Source organism: Pristiophorus japonicus, chromosome 2, assembly GCF_044704955.1.
Source record: "Pristiophorus japonicus isolate sPriJap1 chromosome 2, sPriJap1.hap1, whole genome shotgun sequence".
NCBI classification, from domain to species: Eukaryota; Metazoa; Chordata; class Chondrichthyes; family Pristiophoridae; genus Pristiophorus; species Pristiophorus japonicus.
This window is the reverse complement of record NC_091978.1, coordinates 276,657,086-276,671,967: the sequence shown is the minus strand read 5'-3', so window position 1 is coordinate 276,671,967 and position 14,882 is coordinate 276,657,086. Positions and strand designations below refer to the sequence as shown.

The 14,882-nt window shown below is 41.2% G+C and overlaps 1 protein-coding gene across 1 annotated transcript; it reads left to right on the top strand.

The window, feature by feature from the left end:
- Positions 1–2,098: 2,098 nt before the first annotated feature.
- fgb (fibrinogen beta chain) lies at positions 2,099–14,253 on the top strand. The gene is made up of 8 exons (XM_070862268.1): positions 2,099–2,239; positions 6,060–6,248; positions 8,080–8,263; positions 8,349–8,576; positions 8,680–8,793; positions 8,889–9,011; positions 11,896–12,181; positions 13,980–14,253. The coding sequence occupies exons 1-8, from the start codon at positions 2,099–2,101 to the stop codon at positions 14,251–14,253; spliced, it is 1,539 nt and encodes a 512-aa protein (XP_070718369.1).
- The last annotated feature ends 629 nt before the right edge of the window (positions 14,254–14,882 follow it).

The following is a 14,882-nucleotide window of genomic DNA, read 5'->3' as shown; positions in this document are numbered from 1 at the left end:
TCATCGTGGAGCAGACGGAGGATGGTGACGAACTTTTGGGGGCATTCTAAACGGAGAAGGATGCTCCATAGACCCTCGTGGATGACAGTGTCAAAGGCCTTTGTAAGGTCGAAGAAGGCCATGTATAAGGGCTGGTGCATATATATATGTATGAGCTTAAAGGAGTTTTACCTGATTGCTCAAGCTTTTTTTTGGAGTACTTGAAGAGTTACACCCATTTTGGGGGGCCCAAGTACGCCAAAAAAAATTTCCCAGTTTCCCCATTTGATTTCTTCATTTTGACGCAGCCTAGCCTGTCCTTTAGTTTTGGGGGTGGAGTCTTGATCTGTGCCAAAAAGATCGAGTTGCAATGGTAACCAGGGACACAATGCAGGCTGAGGCTGGAAAATGAAACATACAGCCTGCACAAGCACATTAAAATACATTGCAGCAACTACACAAGCACAATTATATTGCAGCAACTTACCTCTATTAAATTATTAAAGTCACCCCCCTCCCCCCCATGCCGATCTCCGCTCCTATCCCAGGCTGAAGGGCCTCCCGGTCCCGCTCCCCGCACCTAGCCCAGCCGAGTAGCCTCCTCCCTCCCAGGCCTGCACCTAGCCCTGGCCGAGTGGCCTCCTCCCTCCCGTTCCCGTACTTAGCCCTGGCCGAGTGGCTCCCCCACACCTAGCCCTGGCCGAGTGGCCTCCTCCCTCCCGTTCCCGTACTTAGCCCTGGCCGAGTGGCTCCCCCACACCTAGCCCTGGCCGAGTGGCCTCCTCCCTCCCGTTCCCGTACCTAGCCCTGGCCGAGTGGCCTCCTCCCTCCCGTTCCCGTACCTAGCCCTGGCCGAGTGGCCTCCTCCCTCCCGTTCCCGCACCTAGCCCTGGCCGAGTGGCCTCCCGGTCCACTCCCCCGCAACTATCCCAGACCGAATGGCCTCCTCCCTCCTGGTCCCCGCATCTAACTATACCCGAAAGGCTTCCCCGGCCCCTCTCTCCTCCTCTCTCTTACTTCTTCTGCTGCTGCTGTCCGGGCATCTGCTGCACTTACCTGCGCCGATTTCCTTAACTCACCAGAAGGTTTTTCTACAGAGGCCACATATACTGGCCTAAGAAGAACTGGAGTAACTCTCAGCTGGCCAAACTTGTCTAACCACTCAAATAAGTATGCTGCAACTGTTGCAACTGAAGTATTATTGGCCTGGATTTTGCGGTACAAATAAGAGTAAGGCTATCAGCGCTCACCATTATTAAAGTGTAAATCGGACAGCAAATTTAAATCATTTTAAAAATCTTTTTCTTTCTGTCTCTTTTATCGCTCTCTTTTAATCCCATCTTTCTTTCCCGCTCTTTATTCCACTTTCTGTACATGATTTGGCATTGCATTGAATATTCGAACTTGGACTTCCGAGTTCAGACTCTGCATGGCACAATAAGAATTCTTTAATCTGATTGGTGAAGGAGATCCATAGTTGCCCTGTTCACAAAGGCCCCAAATCCCCTGTAGAGAGCTCTGCACTGAAATGGCTTTCTAATCATAACAAGTTCCAATGCAAAATCCCGTAGGAAGTCTGTGGGCAGCTGTAAGTGTAATGAACCGCAAAATCCGGGCCTTTATATATTGTACTCAAAGGAGACTGAGGATAGAAAAGATTTTTAAAATGCTTTAGTAAAGAAAATGTTGACTTTACCAATAAAGGCTAATGGAAATATTGAGAAATGGGATATAATTTTAATCTTAATCACCCTGAAATGCTGTTAATTTATTGTTTTGTTACCTGGAACCTAAGTATATTTAGGCTATGCCAGTAGATGTGATATTATACATGGGGAATTTTATATATTTCATGTTACTGAAACAAAAGTAATCTTCAGGACCCTAAATATTTATCAAGTTACATTTTGTTTATGACAGATCGGTCATGTTACAATAGTGAAGGATGAAACAAGTGCTCTGTTCAACAATCTGATTATAGTAAACAAATGCTAATGTTTAAATATTAACTCACTGATAAAGATTGATGATGTGGCAACCAATTGCTCCAATCTCTATCCTCCATTCCCTAAGTCCGGTGGTTGAAACATATAAAAAAGACTTTGAGAGAAAGGAGAAGATGTATAGTGAGAAATCAGCAAAGAAAGCTCACTACTTAAGCACCATGAAGCTGATTTTAGTGCTTCTCTTCTGTATCTCAGTAGTTCAAGCGATGACTGTCATTTTAGATGACGATGACTATGAAACATCAGACACTGAGGTAAGAAATTTGACTTATGTTGTGCTGTAGTGTCTGTAGTGACTTCATTGCACAACACACATATTTGTACTTTAGTGCTCTTTTGCAAAATCCAAACATTTTTTTTTCCTGGCACTTAGAAATGAGGACAATGCCAATATCCTATAGCTTAGCAGGTTGAAATCCACAGAACTTTTAAGAAAAGAACAGTGATAGGTTGCCACTGTGTGAGATCATTTTTTTGCATTATATGGACCAGTCAATATGCAATTATACATTGCTGTGAAGTGGTTTAAGCTGTTCAATAATTCAGAATGGCATCTGAAATAGTGTGAATTGGGTTTTGACTTTGGGTGTGAAACCACCACCAGGTGTGAGTTTCAAACCACTTGGGGTTTCCACTGCTGCAATATATAACCAACAAGTGTGAGATGACAATTTAAAAAAAAATTAAAAGTTGAAAAATTCCCAGGGGCTGCAATTATATTGTGTTTTTAAACATTGGTAGTTGGTGCATTCATTTAAATAAATGGATTAACTCCCCTATTAAAATACCAAAGTAATCGCATGTGAGCACATCAACCATCCATCATACAGCTTAATTTCCAGCCTAATTCTTTAGCCCTAGTGAAGAGCTGACTGTTCTGCAAACCCTTTGCAGATATTAAAAATCACAATCAACATTCCAATGCTAGTTAGAAGATCCCTCTGTATGGGCCCAAGTTTCCACATGATTTGCGCCTGATTTTTAGGAGCAACTGGTGGAGAACGGACTATCTTAGAATTCGCAATTCTCCACATTTTTTTTTCTGCAGTTCTAGTCAGGTAGAACAGTTCTATTTTGGAACAGAATTTTTTCTTCAAAAGGGGGCGTGTCCGGCCACTGACACCTGATTTGAAAGTTTCCACAGTGAAAATGTACTCCAAACTAAAGTAGAATGGAGCAAGTGAAGATTTTTGTAGAACTGAAAAAACCTGTTCGACACATTAAAAAATCAGGCGCAGGTTACAAATTAGGCGTCCAGAACGAGGTGGGGAGGGGGGGGGGGGAAGGGAACTCATTAAATTCTACAATCAATCCTTATTTATACTTATACAAATATTATACAAATAAATCCAACCTGAATAAACAGTTATAAGCAAAGAAAAGATTAAATAAACCATCTTGCTACCTGTGTGAAAGTGCTTCAGCCAGGAAGAATGGTGCAGCAAGCCTCACAAAACAAGGGAACCGACCGAACGCGGGCGGGGGGGGAGGGAGCCGACCGAACGCAGGGGGGGGGGGGGGGGAGGGAGGGAGCCGACCAAACGCGGACGGTGGGGAGAGAGCCGACCGAACGCGGGGGGGAGGGGGAAGGGAATGGAGCCGTTCCAGACGGCTGGCGGGAAAGAGAGAAGGCTGCAGGAAGCCTCAGAAATTGAGGAGCCATTTCCCGACGGCAAAAGGGGGAGGTCGTCGGGAAACGGCTGCCTCAACTTTGAGGCTTCCTACAGCCTTCTCACTGCTACAAGACGCCTCTGTGCTGATGGCAATGTACTTTTATTAAAAAATGTTCAAAAACTAAACAGCTACAAAGAACTACAAAAATGGCCGAGTGCCAATGTTTTTTTCACACTGAGCATGCGCGAACGCTCCAACGCGCACGTGCAGCGTTGCCGGCAGGAAAAAAACTAATTTAAATAGTACCCGCCCCCTCCCACTTACAAAATCGGTGCGAGTGTAGGCTCCGCCCCCCTGGGCGCCGCGCCAAGCAGACAAGGAGCTGCAAAGCGCTCCAGAATCGCTCGTTTTTTTTCCAGCGCCGTTTTAGGCGCGAAAAACGGGCGCCCAGCTCGGAGGGGCGCCCGTTTTTTATCATGTAGAAACTTGGGCCCTATATGTTTAAATATTCCGGGACAGGGTTCCGATTAACCATGACAAAAGTAGTGTGGAGCAGGCAGTATAACTCAGTGCCGCTGATTTGCAGAGCTGTGGAAGGAAGCGCTGGTCTTACACACCTGCAGCATAATAGCAGCATTAGTTACCAGAGCCATTTCTGACTCCGAGGTTTCTGCTGTAAATTTTACGTAGTCACATCATACAGTTTTTCCTCACAGCTGTTGACAGCTCCTGAATGTTGGAAATACATTCTAATTAATTTTTTTCTTTCTGTGGAGCAATGAAAATCACAGATTTTAAGGCCTTGTGGCCATGTATTTAATATTTTATCCCCCACTGACAGGATATTCAAGATGTCAACCTGTTGCTGCTAGAAGTAATTCACATGAGCTAGAGATGAGTTTTAAAGCACTCGCTACGCTTGTAATAATCTACATTAAAGCTAAAATAAATTTTAAAAGTAAATGTTGGATATAATGTCATCATCAGTCATCAAAAGGGTGAAATACTTAAGAGCCTTTCCTCATGTCTGCAGTAAACCAAATTCATGCAATCTATCCAGACTGCAGGCTAAAATATATTTGTTCCCTACAAAAATGGTGATTATAATATAATCCATTAAAAACATTTGAGAAAGAACTATTCTCTCAAAATTGCCTTTATTACCCTATACACGATCTGATATTGACAAATAAATTATAATAATGTAATAGAGCTTGTGTAAGTATACCAAATTGACATTTTAATGTCAAGTTTCTTCAGCCTTAAATCCATATTGCAGTTTAGATTATGAACATAGTCAGGGTGATGTGGCGGCGGGGGTGGGGGGGATGGCCAGGCGTTTTGCAGGCGGAGGGGTCTGTGCCTGTATATGCACGACAAATGCGCTTGCCCCTATTGTGTTCCTAACACAGATGAGACTGCACACAGGGAGGTTAAAGTAACAGTGACCTCAGTCTTTATTAAGACACTCCAGAGTGAGGAACAGGCCTCAGGGGCCGGCTTATATACAGTGCTCCAAAGGGATGCTGGGGATCCCTTGGGACTTCAGGGGATGCGCTCCCTGGTGGCGGAACATGGGAGTGCATGCTTTGCAGATACACAACAGCCCTGACTGCCAGCTAGACATTCAGAGCAACACCATGTTGCTACAATGGCGAGTCTAAGGCCCTTGTAGAGCCGAAGAAAACAACCATGCGTATTTCGTAATTTACAGGAAGGCAAATTTGCCCATTAATTTTAAGGTAAACAGTGCCTTGCCAGGAAGCTTTTTTGAGTCTTAGTAAGACCCAGTAAGGAACCAATGTCTGCTGTCCCAGGTGGTGTAGGTCCCCCTGGACTACTTGGTGTCATACAGGGCAGAATTTCAGAGGTAGTCTTGGAAGGCACTTAGACATGTCCATAAAGCTATGCATCAAGGGTGGGGTGGGCGTGTGAGAGGGAATCTGGCAAATTTACAGTATAACTCATTTTGATTATCTATTGATTCTCATACCATGGAGTGAATTAAGTTTGAAATATTTTGCTCATATTAAACCATGTTAAAAACTTATTAACATAGAGGATGAAGCGAAAATAAGAGCTTGCATTTATGTAGCACCTTTCATGTCCTCAGGACGTCCCAAAACGCTTCACGTCCAATGAATTACTTTGGAAATTAATTACTGATATTACTTAGATAAACACATTAACCAATTTGCACACAAGGTCCCACAGACATGAATGATCATAACCTAGATTATTGGAAATGTTGGTTGAGAAACAAATGTTGTCTAGCACAGATGAATGGAAAATTCTCTTTCTGTGGCAGAGTTAAGCATGAGAAAATCAATGCTTTTCTTTTTGATTTAATTTCCTTGAACTAAAGAAGTAAATAAACATGAGGAAGAAATAAGTCAGAAAGGAGAAAGGCATATAAGTGGTGCTGTTGTGTCACTCAATGTTCTGATTATTATCCCACAGACTGGAATTTCTAATCCCCATGGCCACAGATCTGACTCCGAGGGCAATTACCAGACCAGCAACACTCAACCAGCTACCAGCAGTAGAAGATCTAGGTACCAAACCACTCCCAGTTCCAATCAACCAAAAGTTCTTGATGCTGACAGATATCCTGACCGAGGAGGATGCAAACATCTTTCTGCAGATAGGGTAAGGCGAGAAAGAATGAGACAGAAAATCATGAGAGTTTGTGAAAAGAGAAGTGTTTGAGAAAGAGAATGCAGAAATATAGGGCCAATTTTCCTCTGCTTTGAGCTCCAATTACATCTAATTTCGGGACACTGCAGAGGAAAATTGGGCCTATATTTCTGCAGTCTCTTTCTCAAACATTTCTGGGAATTTTTGCACCTTGATTGCAATACCTATCAAATTCTGGGTTTGATTTATTGTGCCTGAGACAGGCATTGCTACTGAAAGTATATACTTATCGGGTTAGGTCATTAAACCTATCACCACCATTCCTCCATTTCCACTGATCATAGGAGAGGTGCAGTTTACCCCTATTTCAGTGTGAGCTGGATCAGAGAATGCTGTATTTTCAGATCTACTTTCTCTTAAAGTGACAGGCTGTCAATTTTTCAAGACATGAAATCTTGCTGACGTTAATCAGCTTTGTTCCTGGAGGAGGGGAGTACTCAGACCCCAAATTTTAGGGGAAATCTGATGAGGGGTGGGTGCCCTCCATCCCCCTTTATTATTTTGGGAGTTCCATTTCGGATCCCATTCTTCCTGACATATGAGGAGGAAGAGGAGGAAATTGAAAATAAAGCATGTTTGGATCCAGGGAGTGTGAGGCATCATAGGAGGAGGAGGACACCGATCTGCCGTTACCCTGTCAGACTAATCTATTGGTCCTGCAGCACATTTCTTAAATTTACTACTACAACAACTTGCATTTAATGTAGAAAAAAATACCCCGAGTCATTTAACGGAGGCATAAAGCAAAAAAAAACAGATACCAAGCCAAGGATGAAGAGACGAGCAGGGGTAATCAAATACTTGGTCAAAGAGGTGTGTTTTAAGGAGGGTCATAATAGAGGAGAAGGAGTTGGAGAGATAGAAATGTTTAGGGAGGGAATTCAGGAATGTAGGGTCTAGATGATCGAAGGCATGGTCGCCAACAGAGTGCGGCAAAGGGATTGGTGATGTACAAGTGGTCGGAGTCAGAGAAACAGAGAGTTCAGAGATGGAATGTAGCACTGGTGGAAGTTATAGAATGAAGAAGGGGTGGGTTCAGATTTAAACATGAGAATGTGAATTTTAAATTTAGGAGACCATAAGCCAACATAGTACAGGAGTGCTGGGCAAGTGGGACTTGGTGTGGGATAGAATATGTGCAGCAGAGTTTTGGATGAGCTGAAGCTTGTGGAGGGTGTAGGATGAGAAGCTAGCCAGGAGAGCATAGGAATAGTTGAGTCTGGAAGTGGCAAAGGCATAAACAAAGATTTCAGTGGCAGCTGAAATAGAGGCAGAGGCAGGTGATGTTATGGTGTCTTTGTTATGGAGAGGATATGACTTTGGAAGCTCATCTCAGGGTTGAATAGGACACCGAGGTAGCTAACAATCTGGTACAGCTTGAGAGAGTAACTGAGGAAAAGGACGGATTAATGGAGTTTGGGACTGTGGCCAAAGATAGTAAGTTCGATCTTCACATTAGATAGCTGGAAGAAATTGCAGTTCATCCAAGACTGGATGTGAGGCAAGCAGTCTGTTGCAGTGGAGGGGTCGCGAGAGGTGGTAGAGAGATAGAGCTGGTTGTCAAGGTTCTAGGTGAGAGAAGGTTGCATGACAGATGTAAAAAAGTGATGTGGTCATTTTTATTACTGAAATAAACTGAGCTTCAGAAGACAAGTTGTAATTTCATTCTGAATGAAAGCTAAACAGGTTTTTACCTAAGATTATAATAATTAATTCAGTTTTCCTAACCATTCTGACATAAATCCTTGTTCATATCCTTTTAACTTTTCAATTTCCATTGAAGGGAGTGCTGTGCCCAAATGGTTGTGAACTGAGGACCAGTCTTGTGAAGGAGGAAAGAAATATGGAACCAATCATTGTAGACTTAAAATTGAAAGTTTCAAATCTTACAAAATCTACAAATACGATGCACATTTATGTGGAAAGGGTAGATTATGAGATGCAACAGAGACAATCGCAATACACAGGTACAAATGTCTTGGTTTTTAGTATGCAACTCATCCATTGTCTTGTTTATACAATCTGCAGTAATACACATATACATCTTTGCAGGTAACAATCAAATAGTGAGTTCATACAATACAGAATTGGAGGAACGTTTTGCATTGATAAAAGAAAAGGTAGAGACAACTCTTCCCTCGACTATCCGCATGATGCGTTCTCTTGTAGACCATCTCAAAGAGAAGCTGCAAAAGCTTGAACGAGCAGTAATGACACAGAAAGAGTACTGTAAAAGCCCATGCACAGTTTCCTGCAATATACCAGTAGTATCAGGCAAAGGTTCGTACATTTAAAAAATTATTCCAAATGTTCAACCTTTTCATTATATAATGTTCAGTTTTTCCTATTAAAAGACAAAATTGGTTGCATCTTTATTTTGCAGAATGTAACGACATTTTTGAAAAAGGTGGTAGAACATCTCAACTCTATTTAATCCAACCAGATTTTTTCAAATCACCCTATAAAATTTACTGCGACATGACAACTGCAGAAGGAGGTACCCATTTTGTGCTTCATAATGAATAACTTTAATTTCTGTATATCATTTAATGCTGCTCCTTTTGTATTTGTAACAATACAAATGTTTTCCAGGATGGGCACAGATTCAAAATAGACAAGATGGTAGTGTTGACTTTGGCAGATCCTGGGATGCCTACAAAAAAGGATTCGGTAACATAGCTTTTGATGTGGGAAAAGGTTTTTGTGATACTCCAGGTGAGATTGTAAAGGCGGTTTAGAAAACTTAGCCGCTCTTTCAAACAAGCATGACGTGGCTCACTGCAATACGGTAGCTACCTTACAGTGAAACATTTAAAGGGAAATCATCTACAATGATGATTCGGTTGCAGGGGTGTCCAAACTATGGTCCCTGGACCACATATGGTCATTGAGTTCTGGCAGCCAGCCTCATGAAAACCCAAGCAATTCAGGTTTACTTGCATTTATAGGAGTAATTTTATGGAAATTGTGCGCTCAGCCAGGAACCTTGCTCACGAGGAGAGCATATCAACAATTCAAGTGAATGCTCCTATGAAGGTCTGGCAGTAAGTTGCCTACTTGTCCATTCTTTTGTCCATAGATGCTCCGTAGCCTGGAAAGACAAGGGAAATTGGAAAAATACAAAATGTAATGGATTTTAACTGTGATTATCCATTATTATTGACAGCAAACATCAGGGCTCCGAAAACGAGCAGGCCATCTGGTGCACTCCTCTTATGACTTTAATGGGAGTGTGGCTGAAGGACCAGAAAATAGGCTGGCATGAGGATACACGGGGAGCTTGCACCGATAGTTTCCAAGAGGCCTTGTCTGGAGTGGAACCTCCATCCCCCCAAAACATGGCCTCCTGCATCTGAGGGAATGGGGCTGGGAGCAGGGATTCCTTATTCTGGGAGTTCTTGCTTCCTTGGCATCAGTGGGACTTGGATGTATGGTGGCGGCTGGTACACCTAGTGAGATGAGGTGTACCAACCTTCAGAAGGGTGCAAGTTGGCCCTAATGGGGGTTCCAAGTGGCCTGGACCCCCGAAGAATCAGTAAAAAAAAAATTCTGTATATTATCTTTAATGAGCGGTGTCCTTTCCTGGGGTTGGAAGGATTACCACAATGCTCCTCTGTCCCCCAGTTGTCAATAGGAGTTTCTGAATTGAGAAGGCTAGTGAGTACCTAGCAGTACGAGCACCCACTGACCCCATGCTAATTGGGTGCCTTCCCCTGACCCTGCATATCCTAACCGGGTCAGTGCTGGAGGGCGCCTGTGAGTTCAATACTGCAGTTAAGTTGCAGGATTGCTTCCCCGAAAAACTCCAGGGCCCAGTTTTCTTTTCAAACATTGGTTTGTCACAGTTATTGGGGCATGTTAAAAGACATTTGAAATCACCCTTCCTCAGAACTTCAGTAAATCTCATTACTCAACTGTATCATACAGCTTGTAAAATCTAGCAAGACTTTCAGCAGAGAAGGGAAGGGATTTGAAATTCTGAATGCTGAAAACCTGAAATAAAAACTGAAACTGCTAGAATTTCACAGCATCTGAAAGAGCAAGACAGGTTAATATTTCAGCTAGGGTTTTATCAAAACTGATAATCACTGAGTTCTGATTAAGGAATGCACCCAAAGTGTTAATTTATCATTCTCTTTCAGATACTGATTGACTTATCGTGAATTTTCTGCATTTTCTTTTTGAACTGAACCTTAAATACAGCTGCTGCTAGCAGCTAATGGTTGAACTCATTGCTTTGCTGTGTAGATTTTTTTTTAAACAAAAAAAAATCACACTGGAGTAAAATGACTCTTTTCATGTACAGAATATAGTGTCATGTCAGGGTCTGATAGAGTGGTGTCACCAGCTCTTAGATTCTGGAGGTATTATCAGTAAGGGGATTACTTGAACATGTTTTTATGTTCACCCTGTATTGTAAGCCATATTTATTTCAATATCTACTCACAGATAGAAAAGAAACAGTCAATGTACTCTGATTTACCTGTCTTTTCAAATGCTGATGGACCTGTTATGCATTCCAGCATTTTCAATTGTTTCAAGGTTTCCAGCATTTGGATTTTTTTCTTTTTATATCTTCTCACACAATTTATATTTTAAAATATTATTTCTTCCTGGAGATACTCATGATTAAATAGTAGGCTTTCAAATGGCATCTTCATTTTAATTTTAGGACCTTTTGACTTCAATCCTTCAAACCATGATATCAACTGTCCAACATGTCAAAAATATAATTAATGAAATAGAAATGATAATATATTTTTCTAAACCATTTTATTACATGTATTTGTTTTAACTGTTGTCGGTTTTCTTGCCTTCTTTTCTGAAGGTATTGACTACTTGCTATAGTATGGTTCTATAAGCATCATTTGTACCCTGGTACTCTGGCACTCACCCAAGTTGTCTTTATTCAATATGAATCTTGACCATTTATTCAACTGAAGGAAGCATTACAATCGGTCCAATCCTGTCCTCACCTGATGCCCACCCATTTACACCCTCCAATAGCCATGCCCAATTTTTCTTCCCAAATCCAGGTGTTTTAGGGCCAGTTACACCCCCACTGTTACACCTGTCAAGATCAGCTACCTTCAGCTGAAAACTGGATAAAGCTAATATATCAGCAGAGCAAAATGTTGTCTCACTTTGGAAAAGTGGGAATATTTTTAACTGAGATCCATTCCCCCCACACCCCCACCGAAAGTATTGATGTCTTTTGGGGTCATGGATCCATGAAACTCATTACCCTTTGCTAATTCACCCAAGTAGCTATACTTGACGTGTGAGCACTGCTAGGATATGCAGCTGCAGGAAGAGGCATCTAAGCTCAGCTTAATCCTATTCTCACCTGACGTCCCCACATATACACTTCCCAGGATGGGCCACTCATCTGTGATCAGGAGCACGAGCCCTGGATGATATTCCCCTCCCTAATCCAGGGGTGCTGAGCCCAACTGAGAACTGTTAACTCAGCCAAAATCAGTGATCAAAAGTTGGACCTTCCTGGTTTGCACTGAAACCTCTTTGGTAGAGCATAGTGCACTTTATTTTGCTAATATTCTGTCGATCACAGTTGCTCTTTTTATAACATTTTCTCCAGGTGAATATTGGCTTGGAAATGATCAAATCAGCCAATTGACAAAACAGAAACCTACAGAGCTCCTTTTTGAGATGCAGGACTGGAAGGATGATAAATTGACAGCTTATTATACCAAATTTTTAGTGCAATCTGAAATCAACAAATATCGACTGTCAGTTGACGGCTACTCAGGAATAGCTGGCAATACACTTATGGAAGGGGCTAAAATGCTCCTTGGGTTAAACCGAACAATGACAATCCATCAGAATATGATGTTCAGCACGTATGACAGAGACAATGATAGATGGTAAGTCTGGGAGAATAACTTGTTCCTATTTCATTGTTATTAATGTTTTTAATCAGTTTTTCCGGGATGATATTTTTATCTTAAGCATTTAAATGCAGAAATTTGCATGCCAGCAGCACATATCAGAAATTTAGCTGTGCACTTCCCCCGCAAAAAATTTCCATTAATTAATTTTACCATCGGTGGTATAGAAATCAGCCACCTCATGCTTGTACTCTAGAATTCTCTTCTAAAACCGCTTTGTCTCACTACCAATCTCCCCATCTTAAAAAACACTCCTCAAAACCCACCCTTCGACTGTTCCTTTCCCTAATTTTTCTTCCCTACTTCCCATTCAGTGTCCATCGCTTCTCATGTAAAGTGCCGTGGGTTGATTTGGTACATGACTTGTTGTGAATGTGGAACTCAATTTATATTCTGCAAGTTTAATGTGTTGATGTGTAGGTATTTTGGTTTCAAATTGATGTTAAACTTGCAGAATATCATGCAGTGAAGAGGAGTGAGGTCCTCTCCTCCAGGAAGCCTCAGTTCTCTTTGGTCTGGTTTCAGGTTGACCTTGACTCCAATCCAAGCTGCATTTACACTATAACTGCAGCGCCAATGGAAAATCAAATCGCTTTGCACAACACTACAGTTATAATATGATCCACCCTAAATGTGTCTTGCTTAATTTCTTCGACACTTAAAATGGCTTATTACAAAACCACATACACTTCAAGGTCATTATTTTTACATATTTATCAATCATTACATTTATAACATTTACCCAGCTTTCATTTTTCATTTAAGGTACTGCACATGGATTTTTGGATAAATTAGGAACATTGTGGGCTAGAAATTTGTTTTTTTTAGCAAAAATACCACTTTCGCTTTGCTACCACTAGTAGGCCGTAAATTCAAGCTTTAATTTGCGCAGAGGTAAAAATCAGCGTTGCACGAGGATTCGTGGCGCAAACCGCAAATTTCAGCAACTGTAGTCCAAGATCAATTGCGCTGCGAGCGAAGCCTTGGGAGGGGTAAAAAACATCCCGAAAAAATTGGAAAAAATTAAATTCACAAAACATTCACAAGACACTTATCTATCGAATTGCTGAAAAAGAATTAAAAAATAAAAACTTTAACTTACTTTTTTTGCAGGTCTTCATACTTACTGCTGCTCCAAGGGCTGCAACACAGCTTTTTACATGTCGATATTTTTCGTGCAAAATACATGTGCGCAGAGAGCCAAATTTAGGACGAAAGCGCTATTTCGGGTTTTGCACGGCGGCGCTCCTCTCCCCAGTGATACTTGAAAACTGCCGCCGCAAAACGTCATTGAAATTCCCACTGACCGGTTTTTCGCTAAATATGGTGAAATATCACCCAAAGAATGGCCACAAAGTCGACAAATTTCTAGCCCTTTGACTTTGAAATGATGCCATGCAATATAAACAAATGTGTGTTTAACATGTTCAGATTAAATTTAAAATAGAGGCTAACCCATTTAAAATAAATAAGTTAGGATCTCTGTTAAAAAAAGGCATTTTCTACAAACCAGTTAGCAACTGTATCTAACATTATACAGTACAATTTCAAGGCCATTATGTTTCAGAGAGAACCAAATCACCAATATTTTATATCCAAAGAGCTAAATTTCAAGCTGTCTCCAAAAATAATATATTTTCCAAAAGGAACATTAATATATTATTCCTCATACTCCAGTCTTTTTTTTTTGTTATATGTAACTTGATGGTAAATTGTAACATTGAAATGTATTTCAACATAAGGTGGGTAACTTAAACTGTTTTAACATTGACAGGGAACCTGGAGACCCAGCCAAACACTGTGCCAGAGAAGATGGCGGTGGTTGGTGGTACAACAGCTGTCATTCTTCAAATCCAAATGGTAGATATTATTGGGGTGGAGAATATACAAGTGAAATGGCAAAACATGGCACAGATGATGGGATTGTATGGATGGACTGGAAAGGGTCATGGTATTCTTTGAAGAAGATAAGCATGAAAATCCGACCGCCATTCACAACTACTTTAGTAACAGAAGAAGAAATTCCTCAAGCATTCCTTGAATATTAATAATAGACTCTAAAATTCAAAAATGCTATTAGCAAAAATAAACTTTACAAAGATTTCACACTACTATTTTATTGCTTTTTTATTTATGTTCTATCACTGAATTGTTAATAGAGGATTATGATATATGTATTCAAGAGGAAAATGTTTGTGAATTTCCCAATATATTAAACTACTAAAAATATTAAAATATCCAGTCAATAGGTTGGATTTGAAAATAATCTGCTTTATTGATCGAATCTTAATGGCGGAGTCTTCCATTAACAAGAGCCCCCATTTTAACCGAACCCACCTGATGGGAATAGGGCAGGCTCGGATTGGACAGCCTGATTTTACACTGACTTTAATGGAGAGTAAAATTGGGTTGTGTGGTTGTGTGCAAATTGGGCGTCCGACCTGAATCCACCCCATTCCTTCCACGTGGGTTAGGCTAAAATTATTCCGAACATTTATCAAGCTACAGCCCCTCCCTAACCAGACTAGCTTCCAGTTATATAGATGCTAATATAATGGATGCATTGAAATAGAGCTTGAGCCATCTTGAAGACATTCTATTCAGATTCAGGTTAAAATTGCATCCATGCACTGTCCTCCACATTCCTGATACGCTTGCAACTGCTGCCATTTTAACT

Coding starts and splice junctions, on each gene's coding strand:
- fgb (XM_070862268.1), top strand. CDS start 2,099: ATGTATAGTGAGAAATCAGCAAAGAAAGCTCACTACTTAAGCACCATG. Junction 6,249..8,079: donor AACATCTTTCTGCAGATAGG/GTAAGGCGAGAA, acceptor TTTCCATTGAAG/GGAGTGCTGTGCCCAAATGG. Junction 8,577..8,679: donor ACCAGTAGTATCAGGCAAAG/GTTCGTACATTT, acceptor TTTATTTTGCAG/AATGTAACGACATTTTTGAA.